The sequence below is a fragment of the Myotis myotis genome, unplaced genomic scaffold, assembly GCF_014108235.1.
Source record: "Myotis myotis isolate mMyoMyo1 unplaced genomic scaffold, mMyoMyo1.p scaffold_m19_p_5, whole genome shotgun sequence".
In the NCBI taxonomy this organism is placed as follows: domain Eukaryota; kingdom Metazoa; phylum Chordata; class Mammalia; order Chiroptera; family Vespertilionidae; genus Myotis; species Myotis myotis.
The window spans coordinates 94,904,451-94,921,268 of NW_023416357.1; the positions used below are offsets into that span (position 1 = coordinate 94,904,451).

Here is a 16,818-nt window from a genome sequence, read left to right on the forward strand (position 1 = left end):
TAAAGGCATTCACAGAATACCAAGGAAAACTATTTCCTGTTCAGTTTTTAAAATCTCAGCCCCGCTGAGAACTGAACATTCACCAGGTACCAAGAAAGAATGTATCTCTTCAATAGACTTTCACAGTAACAGTTTTCTGTTTCCTCAGCATCCCCCAGTTTGTCCCACTGAGCCTTGACCTAAAATTACAAGTCTGTTCACTTTTTAGTTCGCTGGGCTACATATGCTGGTCACAGCTTCACCTCAGTGCTCCCTCAGGTAGAGGTCTGCACAGGACACATCTGCTGGAGTCCCTAGTGTTATGTCCTTTCTTCAAGTAATAATGGCAACCAGGAATGAGCAAATATGGGTAGCAATAGGGAATCAGCAAATTAAAGCCTTAAATCTAAGGCAATTTCCATTTTTCTCAACTGAAATAATGGGTTGGATAATGCTTTTATAAAAGATACTGTTTTGTGTATACAGCACACAATGCTTAACTAATTTTATTATATACATGTAAGTATACAGATTTAGGGAAAATCTCCAGACTATTTTCCCAAATGATTTATGTAAGAAAAAAGAGGGAGGGACACAAACTATTAGCTCTTAGAATTTCAAAAGAATGCAAAGACATTTATTTTCATAAAATCTTGGTGGAGATGCACCTCAGGGATGATCTGACCTGAGTTAAGAGCTGATTTTCCTGTACCTATACTGATCACAAGCAGGTCACCAAAAGCTGGTGTTAACAGAGGAAATAGTGGCTGCTTGTATCCTAGGGTTTCTGATAGCAGCAGCTCCATCGTCACCAAAAGTACTGTACCCAGCACAGCTTAATGACATGGATCCATGATAGTGTATGTTTTGAAACATATCCATGGGAAGTACTTATTGAATTAGAAATTCATGAAACTAGAGGCCATTACGACATAGGGAAGAGGACTGTCCCTACACAAAGGGTTCACAATCTTAACTGGCCCTTAAGATAGCAAATAGTGTTAGAAGAACATTGTAAATAAAACTTAAATATGAAAAAAACAAAATGTAGTACAATATATAATTATTGAAGACTTTTCTTTTATGTAAGAATGTCAGAAAATCCAGGGATAGCTTTTATATCACAGAATGGTCCATATCGCCCAAAAATGTCTTTTGACTGGAGTGCAAAATAATATCTGTTAGAAGCTAAAAACTGAGATAAAGTACAGGCCATTGGGAGTGGTAAAGCTTTAATTTCTCCAACTTTCTTCCAAATTAACTTAATACCAGGGTTCTCATGGCACAGGAAGAGGTGGTAGCTTTCCACAGGAGCACACTTAGGATTGATCTTGGCGATGTTCCAAGTTAGGGCAATGCCCCTGGGTCTCAGCACCCGTTTCACTTTGAGCTCAGTCTTCTGGGGAGGAAGTGTGTCTCGAACTTTGTCTACCGGATTCAGTAGTGATTGTGGTGGTGCTGGGAGAGGTGGCAGATGCTCAAAGGACTCAGGAACCTGAAACACATTTATGAAAAGTTTAGTGAGCTGAATTGGTGGGTTCTAATTAATTTAAAGTAGTTGACTGCAGTTCTACAACATATTATTTCCCACTCCTCAATCATTTATAAAAATCACCAGAGGCCCTGTGCATGGATTTGTGCACCAATAGGGTCCTTCGGCCTGGCCGATGGGTATTGGGCTGAAACCAGCTCTCCGACATCCCCCAAGGGGTCCCAGATTGCGAGAGGGCGGTTCATGGGTGACACACCCTGGAACCAGGCTCCCTCTTCTCTGGCTCCGAGTGCATCACCGAAGAACCACAGCTGGCAAGTCACCATAGCTCCTGCATTGAGCATCTGCCCCTGGTGGTCAGTGTTTATCATAGCTACCGGTCGGCTGGTCAAACAGGTGGCTGGTTGCTTAGGCTTTTATATCTACACTAATAAGATACCTTAGCAACACCCACCAGCCAATCAGGAGTGTGTATTCAAATTAACCCAACAAAGATGGTGGGTTAATTTGCATATGCAGGTGCTGAGCGGTGGGAGTCATTCCCCACCGCCCCAGCCGCTCCAGGCCTCTGGGCAGCATGGAAAGGCAGAAAGGCGGCTCCAGGCTGGAGTGAAGGCAGAAAGGTGGCTTGGGCCGGAGTGAAGGCGGTGCTGGCAGCCAGGGGAAGGAAGGCTCATTCTTGCACGAATCTTAGTGTATCGGGGCCTCTAGTATTTGATAACAAAAGGATGCTTCAAGACTATGTAAGATTGGATGCAGTCTTTTTAAGCTTAAGTTTCTTTTATAGTTAAGACTTCTACATTCTGGAATATCACACTAACCAGAATGGGTTAGGTCCCAGACATTCTGGATAATGTTCCATCTCATTTCCAAATTGTGTTCCCAAACACTGCTAACTTACACAAAAAAAGTGAGTGTACAAGAACACCCATTTCCGGGCACTGTCAGCAACAATGGCTACTACTCTTAAAAATCTTTTCGAATTTGTGGAGTAAAATAATGTATATGTTTTAATTCTTGTAGCTTCTAGAAAATTCAATGAAATTATTTTAGTTGTGTAAGTAGACTCACAATAGAACATTTTAATTTGAATTATATTTTTATTGCTCTGAGCAAGGGAAAGGAAGATAAAAACATCAATTATGAGAGAAAAATCATTGATTGGCTGCCTCCTACACATACCCCTCCCCCCCATTGAAGATCAAGCCCACAATCCAGGCATGTGCCCCGACTGGGAATTGAATTATGATGTAGTTCATAGGTTGGCACTCAACCACCCAGCCACATTGACCGGGCACAACAGAACGTTTACAAAAGGACATTAAGTGCAATCTAAGCTAAAATGTAACCAAAATATTTCTTCATGAGTAAAATGGGCACGTCCATTTCCACTCAATTTGAAATGACTATCCCTTTCAGAGCATTTCATATCAGTACCTGGGTTTCATTTTGGGCCATTGGTGTTGTCTCTTTTGAGATTGACACGGATTTCATATATGACTCCAGCATGGATACTGAACTTTCTGTGAACAACACAAGATTTAAAAAATTAAATTCATCTGCAACATTCAATCCCTTAGCCTTTAAGCAAAGAATAGTTTACATTGTGGGTGGTAATTAAATGTGAACTAAACTTTTGATAAAAATTCAAGATCCAAAGTTACCAAATAGAGAATTTTCCTTTAATATGAAAAATCCCCCACTTAAGGTAAATATTTAAGTCATTACGTAACTGGGAACCAGGAAAAATTACACAGGGGAGAGGGCTCCCTGCTCAGTGGTCCCAGAGGAGGATTGTGCTCTGTTAGGTTAATAAGGATATTTGCAAGCACAGAGCTATTGACAATCCTGCTTGAATATGTGATACACACAGTCCTGGGAAAAATCATGCAGGCTGGGATTGAAGGAATCTCTACTGCTGAGGTCTATGCTAGCCTAAAGGGAATTACTTAGATGGGAAATGTGGACTGCGAAAAGGGAAGAGGAAGGAGCAGGGACAAAAGGGAGAGTAGAAGAGAGACACTGAGAAGAAAGAAAAGGAAAAATAGGGAAAATGTGGATGAGGAAAGAAAGAGAGGTTAAAAGGTGCAAGAACAGTTTGAAAACAACTAGGGACAGTATGAGGATGGTAAAAAACGGGGTTTCATGTTGGAAAGTTGTAAGGCTGGGTAGAATGCTAACTTCTAAACATTTCAGAAATTTGAACATAATAAGCAGTAAAAATCATTTTAGATCCATTGTGTGTGCAATGACATACTGTTTAATACACTCAATGAATCTCCTCCAATTGAAACATATATATTTTTTATGGACAAGGACAATTAAGAATCTGCATTGTGTTTCAAATTTATTAGTCACTTTATTTACTATGTTAAAAAACCTTTTTGGAAGAGGTGATGACTTTGTGATTATAATTATAAGAGTCTGTACAAACTTTTTAAACTGTTTAATTAATTAGAACTAGATTTGTGAAATCATAATCTATAGGTTAATCACCACACAAGAGCTGAAACAAATAACCTTTAAAAATTCTGCCAAAACCGGTTTGGCTCAGTGGATAGAGCGTCGCCTTGCGGACTGAAGGGTCCCAGGTTCGATTCCGGTCAAGGGCATGTACCTGGGTTGCGGGCACATCCCCAGTGGGAGATGTGCAGGAGGCGGCTGATCGATGTTTCTCTCTCATCGATGTTTCTAACTCTCTATCTCTCTCCCTTCCTCTCTGTAAAAAATCAATAAAATATATTAAAAAAAAAAAATTCAAGTGCACAGTTTCATACAAAAAAAAAATTTGTGCACTCGCAAGGTGGGAGGGCCTCAGCCCGGCTTGCACCCTCTCACAGTCCAGGAACCCTTGGGGGATGTCCACCTTCCGCTTCCCCCAGGGGAGAAGGCCTAAGCCACAGCTGGACATCCTTAGCGCTGCCAAGGAGGCGAGAGAGGATCCCGCTACCGCCACTGTGCTCGTAGCTGTCAGCCTGGCTTGTAGTTAAGCGGAGCTCCCCCTGTGGGAGCATACGGACCACCAGGGGGCAGCTCCTGCATTGAGTATCTGCCCCCAGGTGGTCAGTGCACATCGTGGTGACTGGTTGTTCTCCATTTTGGTCGATTAGCATATTAGGGTTTATTATATAGGATTGCCATATTATTATCCAACCAATAGACTATGACCTGCCCCAATCAATCAGAACTATACAAAATGTACCCTTATTTGATTTTATACTAACCAATCCAAACTGTACAATTTGGAAACCTCATTTACATGAAGCAGGCAAATATGGAAACTATGGGTGGGAAGGTTTCTGTAAAAAATGGCCTCTCCTCTATCTTGGAAGAGTGCTTTTGGTTTCTAACAGAGGCCTTGTCTACCTGGTTTGCAAAATGTTATTTGATTAAAGTTGCTCCTTTTTTGCTCCAGTGCCTTTAGATCAGTGGTTCTCAACCTTCCTAATGCTGCGACCCTTTAATACAGTTCCTCATGTTGTGGTGACCCCCAATTCCATTGTTACAAATTGAACATAAAGCATAGTTATTAATCACAAAAACGATATGTAATTATATATGTGTTTTCCAATGGTCTTAGGTGACACCTGTGAAAGGGTCGTTCGACCCCCAAATGCCGGGAGCCGGTCCATCCTTGCTGTTTCAAGGGACCTGGCATATATGGCATACTGTTCTTAATATGTTTGCTCACCTTCTTGGCACTATGTGTTTCAACCAAGGTAACCTCTCTGAGAAAGGTTGTTTCCCCAGGTAGGGATTTTCCCCTGAAGTTAGGGAGGGAATAAAACCCCTTAACTAAGTGCCAGGCGGGTAATTAATCACTTTAACTACGAACAATCATGCTTAAGCTACATAATCTTTACTCCCTGGAATGGAGATAAGAAACGCCCTAACCTTTGGAATAGAGATTGATAGGATTGGAATCAACTGGTATAAATACAGATGTAACAAGACAGAACTTAGAAGACAGAACCTACACAGAACCTAGAGACAGAAGAACTTCGCTGGAGAGAACATGGCAAAAGATCCTGGACAGAAACTGGCAACAGAACCTAGAGACAGAACCTAGCGAGAGAACATGGCAAAAGATCCTGGACAGAAACTGGCCACAGAACCTGGATAGAACATGGCAAGAGAACCTGACTAGAACCTGGTGACTGAACCTGGCTGGAGAACCTAGTGAAGGAACATGGCTACAGAACCTGGCTGGAGAACCTAGCAAGAGAACATGGACACAGAACCTGGCTGGAGATCCTAACCAGAACTTCGCTGGAGATCCTGGCTAGAGATCCTGGCAAGGCTGCTGATCAACTGAACGCTGTCTCTGTGTCATTCCTTCTTCGCCGACTCCGTCCACACCTTTGAGGACCCCTGGACCTGCTGGGGTTGGACCCCAGCACCCAAAGGGGTCGCGACCCACAGGTTGAGAACCACTGCTTTAGATGGATTTGTTTATATGCCCTCGCATCCTCTCACAACCACTATTGTTATAGTTAAGGAATTAAACCTGATAACACAGGTAGAAAAGAGATTCATAGTAGCCCCAAACAACCCAAATATCTTTCACTGAGTGAATGGATAAACTATCCTATATAATAAAGAGGTAATATACTAATTAGACCACACAGTGGAACGACCCTCTGGAATGACCAGTGGGCGGAAGATGGGACCACAGGGCAGCCGGGGCCAAGAATGCCTACTCTTGTATGAATTTCGTGCATTGGGCCTGTAGTTATACATAAACTACTATACATCCATACCATGGACTACTACTCAGCAATAAAAAGTAAAACTAATACACCTAATAATTTAGATAACATTCACAGAGAATCATACTAAGTGAAAGAAGCCAATTTCACAAAGATACATATTGCATTATCACATTTATATAACATCCATTAAATAACCTAACTATAAAGGTAGAAACAGATTCACAGCTGTCTGGGTTTAGAGACTGGGGGCAGGAAGTAGGTATGCCTATAAAAAGGTCAGCATGAGGGAATCCTGCAGTGACAGAACAGTTGTGTGCTTGATTGTGGTAGCAGTAACATGAATGTACACATGTGATAAAAAATTGTATAGAGCTATATATAACACACACATACTAAAATAAACTTCATAAACTGGTCAAACACATTTTGAGTTGTTACCCTTTCCTCTTTTTTAAAAAAACAAAGTCGTTACCTGTGTTGCAGTTTGATAGACCTTCTTTAGTCAGATCAATCACAAAATCAAGACTCTTTTCCTCTACAGCCTAAAAAGTTAGGTTAAAAAAAAAAAAAAAAAAAAAAAAGACTTTTGCCTCAATAGCGGAAAGATGTTTTTTAAAAAATAAAACACATAATTTTAGATTACCATACAGAAACTAGAGATTGAACATTTTATAAATATTTATGTTTTAATTTAACTCTCCTGTGAGAAACTCATGAAATACTTTATAGTTTGAGAATATGACTAGGCAGTGTCCAAATAACTTAATTTGTTAAGTATGACTGTAAAATATACTTATCATTAGCTGTTTGCTTTTTAATGCAAGCTAGACTAGAACCTGGTTATGCTAACTCCTAGAACTAACACATTCAAATAAACAACATTTAAAGACAATTATTTATTACCTACCATAACTTCAGTAACAGCATTAGACGAATTAAAATTTCCTGATGTAATTTTTCCAGTATCTGAAATAAAATTATTAAAATATGAACATTTGGCAAGTTTATTAAACTATTAAATATGTATGTACTTTGTAATATATAAATGCTAAAACACAATAATAATGGAATGCTAATTATCTGCTTATTATACAATCATAAAAAGTAGCTCAATTGACTTTAGCTATACCAAAGACCGATGAGCAAGTTAAAACAAAATATAATTTTATTTCAAAATATTTTGTCCTTCTGAAGCTTTACAACTATATTAGCAACTCTTGAAAATCTATCTGTAAATACCATTTGAGGAAATAAACTTGAAAATGTACACATTTTTGTTCAGTATCTTTAGATCAGAATAGCTGAGATGGCTGAGCATTCTTCACAGAACCAATAAGAAAGCCTCAAAGATTCCTTAAACTATTTTATTCACAATAGCAGCAGCACAAACCACAGGGGCAATTACGTAGCTACATAAGTGGAGACAAAGCTTTCTGAAATTAAAATGCAAATACTCTAATATATCATAAAAATTAAAATGAAATGGAGAATTTTGAATGAGCAATGATGGGCCAGAGAGCTATTTGGAGAGGAAATTTATTTGAAATTTAAGATTAAGGTATAATAGTGTACATAAATATAGTAAGTCAGACTCTGAAGAGCAACAATAGTATTATAAAAACACCAAAAATTTTTAAAAAAATCAAATATACTAAAGAATTGCCAAACTTTGCACTGGCTGGGTAGTTTAACTGGTTAGAGTGTCATCCCACTATGCCAAGGTTGTAGGTTCCATCCCTTGGTCAGGGCACATTCAAGAGTCAACCAACCACTGAATGCATAAATAAGTGGAACAACAAATTGCTGTTTCTCTCTCTCTAAAATAAATTTTGAAAAATTAGGCAAACTTTAAATCTTAAGTAAAATATAAGATAACTTAATAGATAAAACAAAAACCAAGCCACCGGCCCTGGCTGGGTAACTCAGTAGGTTACAGCATCATTCCGATATGCCAAGGTTGTAGGTTGGATCCCTGGTCAGGACACACATAGGAAGCAACAATGAATGCATAAATAAGTGGAACAATAAATAAATGTTTCTTTCTCCCTCTCCCTAAAATCAATAAAATAAACAACACCCCACCAACATAGGCCAGAGCAAAGAAGTAAAAATAATGTATGTGTAAAAGGTAAGTAGTTAACTTACAAAGCCATTAAACAAACGGTAAGGAAACAAAAGGTCATAAATTGATAAACACAGATTAAAAAGAAGATTCAATTATATTAAGAGGTCCTTTATTTATTTAGGGAATATAAATCAAATATAAATTAAAACATTATTGAGAGTAGAATTTTGTTTTATTAAAAGGTAATATTCAATTCTCTAAATATTGATTTGAAGCTTTCTAAATTAATAAATTGCATTTTAATCAACTTAAGATACCTGTTAGATTTGATGTAATTGGTGTTGTCAAATTAGGATTTTCCACAGAAATCAACACAACATCATCGTTACTAAAATGATAAAAAAAAAATGAACTAAATATGGATTGTTAAGCTTAAACATACAATCAATGGTTAGAATTCTTCTAAATTAACATTTCACACCTGACATATTTTAATCTAATAAATGTGTGTGTGTGTGTGTGTGTGGGGGGGAATGGAAGTGATAAAATCAAATACCCTAGAAACTCCACGTATTACCAATTAATTATATGACCAATAATAATAGACACTTTAACCTCAGTAGAGATCTACTTACAATGAATCTAAATACATTATCTATAAGTATACAATTACATAAAGGTGCAAAATATAAAAAGTCACCCTAGCAAATATACTTATATACTTGTATTCATGAAAATAAAACAGGTAAGTGAAAGAAACCCATTAAGATACCTTGATTCGCCAGAACCGGTTTGGCTCAGTGGATAGAGCGTCGGCCTGCGGACTGAAAGGTCCCAGGTTCGATTCCGGTCAAGGGCATGTACCTTGGTTGCAGGCACATCCCCAGTAGGAGGTGTGCAGGAGGCAGCTGATCGATGTTTCTCTCTCATCGATGTTTCTAACTCTCTATCTCTCTCCCTTCCTCTCTGTAAAAAATCAATAAAATATATTAAAAAAAAAAAAAAAGATACCTTGATTCTTACAAGATTACTAGAGGCACGGTGCACGAAATTTGTGCATGGGAGGGGGCCCTCAGTCTGGCCTGCACCCTCTCCAATCTGGGATCCCTCTCGCAATCCAGTTCCACTGGCTCCTAAGTGCTCACCTGCCTGCCTGTCTGATCCCTCTAACTGTCCTCCCCTCCTTGTCTGATCCCCCTGCCTATCTGCTCTCCCTTCCTGATCTGATCCCCCTAACTGCCCATCGGCTCTCCCTTCTTCTCTGCACCTCTAGAACCCAGCGCAAGAGTGCTGAAAGCTCTCTGCCGAGGCCCCAACCCCATTCTGACACCCCCTTCCAGGCCGAGCCGTGTGGCAGGCCTGTTTGTGCCCCCTCTGGGGGCGGGGGGGTGGGGTGGGGTAGAGGAAGGACTTCGAGGCCTGTCCTGATGCCTCCCTCTGGGCCGGGCTGGTACGGGAAGCCTGCACGCGCCAGCACTGGGAGTGAAGTCCCCGCCCATCAGCTCCTGTGCAACCTGTTAACTGGTTGTGACTGGGACACTGTTAGGACCAATTAGAATATTACCTCTTTATTATATAGATAATTATGGTTATGAAATAGCCTGAGTCAGAAGGTAGTATTCTGCTCTCATTTGACCCTGATACCACTTTTATGAGTTAACATTTAAATCAGAATTTTTGTTAAGAAAATCTTGAGTATTGGGGAGATAAAAATGGAGGTGGAGTAAGTGGACATGTTCCCAGGACCAAACTGGAATTAAAACTAAAATACAGAAAAAATCCTTGAATAATCAACTGAAGATTCACTGGAGAGAACCCTGATACCCAAGGGCTGAAAGTGGAGACCACATAGAAACTGGTAGAAGACCTGGAGGCTCAAAAGGGCTGGCTGGGCTTCCACAGAGAGCAAATGAATTTCCGGAGAGATACCTCAATTGTGGGGGGTTGTCACTGAGAACTTTGGGGTCTAATCCTCAAGTAGAGAGCACCAGAACCTGAGAAGGGTACCCGCATAATATCTGCGATGAGAAGGAGCAGAGCTGTTGTCTGCCAGGGAGAGATGGCTGGAAATGTAGGTACCTCAAAGAGACAACACATGAAAATCCCTGTAAGCCACTCACCTTGTGCTCCGCCAGATGGAGGGCAGAGTGGACTAGAGCTGTGTGAGCAGAAGCCAGGGTTTGAAGCTCTGGGGTTAGAGCAGAGAAGGCAGACACCCCTGGTTTTCTGTGCTGAGTCATTCCCTCATGCTCCAGAGGGCATCTTTCCAAAGCAGATAATTGCTATACAGGCAATTTTGCCTGTAGGGGAAGACAGTTGATCCACCCTATTGGAAAACACCTTGTCCAACAGTGTGGAGTTTCTGAAATCCATTAAGACACTGAGAATAACAATAAGCCCCTAGTTGGAAGCCACTGCCACACCCTGTTGGAAAGACTCTCATGACACCTGTGGACGATTGCCTGAGGGGTATTCAAGACTACAGGCAGAGGCAGACTCTGGAGGCTTTGAGTCTTTGGGTGACCTAATTAGTCAGAAACAGCGTTTGACACTGTATTGCACTAGAGATTGAGAGGCGTATCAGATTTACCTAATACATAGTCCCAAACCCAAAAAGGCAGCCAAAATAAGGAAATAACGAAACAACCCCCAAATGAAAGAACAAGAAAATTCTCAAGAACAGATAAAGGAAATGGAGATAAGAAATTTATCTGATACGAAGTTCTGAATAATGTTGGTAAAGATGTTCAACAGCATGACAAAAAATATACTAACCATGAAAACAGAAATAAAGAATGTCAGTACAAATAGAGAAGACATTAGACGAACCCCAAAAGGCCCATGCCCAGACATATTATAATTAAAATACCAAAAATTAAAGACAAAGTGAAAATCTTAAAGGCAGGAGGAGAAAAGCAAATTGCTACCTGCAAAGGGGCTCTTATAAGGCTTCCATCTGATTTCTTATCAGAAACACTACAGGCCAGAAGGGAATGGCATGAAGTACTCAAGGTAATGGAAAGCAAGGATCTGAAGCCAAGATTACTATATCCAGCAAAGCTATTCTTAAAAATAGATGGTCAAATAAAGAGCTTCCCAGACAAAAAAAGAAAAAAAAGAAAAAAAAAAAAGCTAAAGGAGTACATTAACACCAAACCAGCATTATAAGAAATGCTAAAGGGACTGCTATAATGAGAAGACAGAGAGAGAAATCTAGCCATACAGAATTAAAGTGGAAATAAATAAATACCTATTAATAATAAACTTAAATGTAAATAGATTTAATGCCACAAACAAAATACGTAGGGTTGCTAAATGGATACAAAAACATGACCCAACTCTATGCTGTCTAGTTAATAAACTATTTAACCTACCACTTAAAGAACTAGAAAGAGAAAAATAAGAAAAACACAGAAGGAAGGAAATAAAAAAATACAAAAAAAAAATTCATGAAACAAAGAGCTGGTCCTTTGATAGTATAAACAAGATTGATTAGCTGTTAGCGAGACTCATCAAGAAACAAAGAGGGCCCAAACAAATAAAATCAGAAACTAAAGCAGGTAAGTAATCACAGATATCAGAGAAACACAAAGGATTGTAAGAAAATACTAGGAACAATTATATGCCAACAAACTAGACAACCTGAGGGAAATAGACAAATTCTTAGAAAAATATAATCTCGCAAAACTGAATCAGGAGGAATGAGAAAACCTGCATAGGCCAGTAACAATTGATGAAATAGAAGTAGTAATCAAACATTCCCAGCAAACAAAAGCCCAGGTCTGGATAACCTCACACGGGAGTTTTATCAAACATTCAAAGAAGAACTCACACCTGTACTTCTCAAACTATTCCTGAAAATCCAAGAGGAAAGAACACTCCCAAGCTCTTTTTATGAGGCCAGCATCATCCTAATTCCAAAACCAGATAGACACGACAAAGAAAGAGAATTACAAGCCAATACCCCTGATGAACATAGATACTAAAATTCTCAACAAAGTAATAGCAAACCAGATCCAGCAAAACATTAAAAAGAGCATACATCACACCAAGTAGTATTCCAGGGATGCAAAGTTGGTACAATATTCACAAATCAATAAATGTGATACATCGAATAAACAAACTGAAAGACAAACATCACACGATTATATCAATAGACGCAGAAAAGTCATTCAACAAAATCCAACACACATTATTGATAAAAACTCTCAGTAATGTGTAAAGAGAAGTATACCTCAAAGCCATTATAACCCAAAACAGCCTGGTACTGGCACAAAAACAGGCATATAGATCAATGGAACAGAACAGAGACCCCAGAAATTGACCCAAGCAATTACGCTCAATTAATATTTGACAAAAGAGGCAAGAGCGTACAATCGAGTCAAGATAGTCTTTTCAATAAATGGTGTTGGGAAACTGGACAGATACATTCAAAAAAATGAAACTAGATCACCAACTTACACTATACACAAGAATAAACTCAACAGGATAAAAGAGTTAAATGTAAGTTGTGAAACCATAAAAATCCTAGAAGAAACTATAGGGAGCAAAATCTAAGACATCTCTTGCAGCAATATGTTGACAGATACATCTCCTAAGGCAAAGGAAACTAAGCAGAAAATAAACAAATGGGACCACATCAAAATAAAAAGCTTCTGCACAGCAAAAGGAAACCATCAACAAAACAAAAAGGGACCCACTGTATGGGAGAACATATGCGGCAATGATACATCTGATAAATCTGATAAAGGGTTAATATCCAAAATACATAAGGAACTTAAACAACTGAACATAAGGAAGACAAACAATCCAATAAGAAAAAATGGACAAACGACCTAAATAAACACTTCTTTTTATTTTATTTTTTTGTAATTCTCTGTTTTTGAAAGTATTATGTATGCCGTCTTTCCCCCTTCATTGGCCACCTTAAGGTCTTCAGCATCCTATTGTCTGTGTCCATGGGTTATGCATATATGCATAAAAGGTTTTGATTAATTACCTCCAACCAGCCCAAACTCCCCCACCTTCCTTCTGAGATTCTGCACTCTGTTCCATGCTTCCATGTCTCTGGATTCACTCCATTCAACAGTTTGTTATTTAGATTCCACATGAGTGCAATCGTGTGATATGTGTCTTTCTCTGATTGACTTATTTCACTTACCATGATACTCTCCAGGTCGTTTCATGCTGACTCAAAGGGTAAGAGATTCTTCCTCTCTACTGCTACATAGTATTCCATGGTATAAATGTACCACAGCTTTTTTATCCACTCATCTACTGATGGGCACTTGGGCTGTTTCCAGATCTTAGCTATTGTAAACTGTGCTGCTAAGGACATGGGGGTGCATACATTTTTTCTGATTGGTGCTTTTGGTTACTTAGGTTATATATTTCTAGATGTGGGGTCAAATGGAAGTTACATATTTAATTTTTTGAGGAAACTACATACTGTTTTACATAACGGTTGCACCAGTCTGCATTCCCACCAGCAGTGGAGAAAATTCCCTTTTCTCCACATCCTTGCCAGCACTTGTCATTTGTTGATGGTAGCCATTCTGACAGGTGTGAGGTGATACCTCATTGTTTGAATTTGCTTCTCTCGGACTTTAAACAGGGGGCCAGTTCACTGTCCCTCAGACCGTTGGAAGGCCGGACTATAGTTTAAAAAACAAACAAACTATGAACAAATTCCTATGCACACTGCACATACCTTATTTTGAAGTAAAAAACAAAACGGGAACAAATACAATATTTTTATTTGCATGTGGCCCGCGGGCCGTAGATTGAGGACCCCTGTCCTAGAGTTTGCAATACACATATTTTTACAACTAATGCAAGTCCACACTCATATATAACATTGTACTGTTTAGAAACAGGCCTTTAGTAATGTAGTAGTAAGATGTGGGGGGATGGGAAATATTCTACTAGTCCCATCATTGGGTTTCCGTCTCTTAGTGAGTCTGTGTCCAGGAACGTGAACATCAGTATTCTCCCTCAATCCCTCCCAACCTGTCCTGAGGTGATAGTTTCACTAGAGGGGATTAGAGTTGGGTATTTTCCTTCCTTCATGTAGAAGGCTACAGAGAGCTGAAGTAGGGTATTTCCTTTCTCCTAGGTAGGTTAAGCTCTGATAACAGTTTTTCCTATGAGCAGGCCGTGTTAAGACAGACCTCTGGCTGGGGTATTCCAAAAAGTTCCTTTTACCTTCCACCTGTGGGAAACATGAGAGGATTTTTCTCCAATATTCACTGGAAAGACTTGGAGAACTTCTGGAGGTTAAACTCACAACACTGTGGGGTCCCCCTATAACTGTCCTCCAACCCCCAGAGTTTTAGATTTTTGTACCTCCACACTAGATCTCAAGGAGGTTTCTGTTCCAATTCCAGTAGGTTGTGATTATGTTTCTGCCTGTTTGTCTCTCCAATATGGGGGGCAGTACTTTGCTCTGTGACCCTACTTCTCTGATGAATCTAAGAAGAGTTGATACTTTCAGTTTATTCAGCTTTTCAATTATTGTTAAAATAGAGTGGTGACTCCTTACATGTTGGACCAGAAATCTGAAGCTACTTTGTAGTTTTGAAGTGAGGTTTATAGATGAATTGGCAATTTTATTCCTATCTACACTAATAAAAGACAAACATGCAAATTGACTTTACCTTCACTATGCCTTAAGCCACATCCACCAGCCAATCAGAGCGACTATATGCAAATTAACCCAACAAAGATGGTGGCCAGCAGCCACGGAGTTGGAGCAAGCAGGAGGCTTGGTTACCTTAGTGATGGAGGAAGCCAAGCTTCCCATCTGCCACGGCAGGCTCTGAGCTCCACTCAAGGCAACAAAGTTTCAATTATAGAAGATAAATAAACCCCAGATACCTGATTTCAGCCGGCTGTGGCCAAGGAGCTGGAGCGAGCAGGAGGCTTGTGTTGCCCCTGGCGATGGAGGAAGCCAAGCTTCCCGCCCTCCCACCATGGCTGGCTCTGAGCTCCACTCAAGGCTACAAAGTTTCAATTATACAAGGTAAATAAATCCCAGAATAAAAATAAAAAGGAAAAAGGAGAGGCTGGGAGCTTCCATCGCCCGGGGGCTTGGCCAACCTGAAAAAGGCCCTCAGCCCCTCACCCAGGCTAGCCAGGCACCCCAGTGGGGACCTGCACCATGAAGGGGGTGTGACCAGCCTGCAAACACCCATCAGCCCCTGACCCATGCTGGCCAGGCACCCCAGCAGGACCCTGACCCTGATCTGGGACACCCTTCAGGGCAAACCAGCCGACTCCCACCCGTGCACCAGGCCTCTATCCTATATAATAAAAGAGTAATATGCAAATTGACCCTAACAGCAAAACGCCTGGGAACAACTGATTGCTATGACACACTGACCATCAGGGGGCAGATGCTCAATGCAGGAGCTGTCCCCTGGTGGTCAGTGTGCTCCTACAGGGGGAGCTCTGCTCAGCCACAAACCAGGCTTATGGCTGCCAGCACAGCAGTGGTCGTGGAAGCCTCTCCCACCTCCTCAGCAGCACTAAGGATGTCCAACTGCAGCTTAGGTCTGCTCCCTGCTGGTAAGTGGGCATTCCCCCAAGGGCTGCCAGACTGCCAGAGGAATGTCTGACTGCCATCTTGAGCCCGATCCCCCAGGGGGCGGACCTAAGCCAGCAGGTGGTCATCCCCTGAGGGGTCCCAGACTGCAAGAGGGCATAGGCCAGGATGAGGGAACCCCCCGATTGCACAAATTTTTGTGCACTGGGCCTTTAGGGTATAATAAAAGGGTAATATACAAATAGACTGAATGGGAGAACCGAAGAACGAATCAAAGAGTGATGTGGTAATGATATGCTAAGGATACTCAACCGCTCGCTATGATGTGCACTGACCACCAGGAGACATCAACTGGTTGGTCAATTGCTATGACATACACTGATCACCAGGGGCAGATGCTCCAACTGGTAGGTTAACTTGCTGCTGGTGTCCAGCCCTGGAGCCCTCCTACAGTCCCACCCCAGCTCAATCGTGCACCAGTGGGGTTCCTCAGTCTGAACTGCGCCCTCTCGCAATCCAGGACCCCTTGGGGGATGTTGGAGAGCCGGTTTCAGCCTGATCCCACAGGCTACTCCCCTGGGAAAGGCACCAGACGCAGGGCTCAAGGCTGATGAGAGCTGTAATGGCAGTGCAAGCCACTCCCAATTGGGACTGATTAGGTGCCAGCACACGCGGCAGGCACAGTGGGGCTGGGATGAGCGGGAGCAGCAGGTAGGAGATGTAGGTGGCATTGGACTGCGGGTTTCAGCTTGATCCCTGCAGGCCACCCAGAGGGACCCCACCCATGCATGAATTTGTGCACCGGGCCTCTAGTTCTTTGATATTATTTTAAATGATATTGATTTTAAATATCAAATTCCAACTGCCTGTTATCTGTACATAAAAATACTATACAGAAATAGTATATTGCATGCATATATACACACACACACACATATATATGTATATATAAACACTATACATATTATACTAATATAATATACACACATATATATCCTAGATAGAAACAGGAAATTTTATATTTATC

General features: G+C 40.7%; 1 protein-coding gene across 5 annotated transcripts in view; it reads right to left on the reverse strand.

Moving 5' to 3' along the window:
* Positions 1 to 1,045: 1,045 nt before the first annotated feature.
* ATF7IP2 (activating transcription factor 7 interacting protein 2) overlaps positions 1,046 to 16,818 on the reverse strand; it is a 100,018-nt gene continuing 84,245 nt past the window's right edge. For 4 of the 5 annotated variants that reach the window (XM_036309848.1, XM_036309849.1, XM_036309846.1 and 1 more), the window contains 5 exons: positions 8,566 to 8,636; positions 7,091 to 7,149; positions 6,656 to 6,725; positions 2,909 to 2,994; positions 1,046 to 1,474 (listed from right to left, as the gene is read on the reverse strand). In XM_036309848.1, the coding sequence (XP_036165741.1) occupies positions 1,061 to 1,474; positions 2,909 to 2,994; positions 6,656 to 6,725; positions 7,091 to 7,149; positions 8,566 to 8,636 (700 nt within the window). In that variant the 3' untranslated portion in view covers positions 1,046 to 1,060. The remainder of the gene's footprint in view (positions 1,475 to 2,908; positions 2,995 to 6,655; positions 6,726 to 7,090; positions 7,150 to 8,565; positions 8,637 to 16,818) is intronic. The other variant, XR_004967619.1, reaches the window with a different exon arrangement.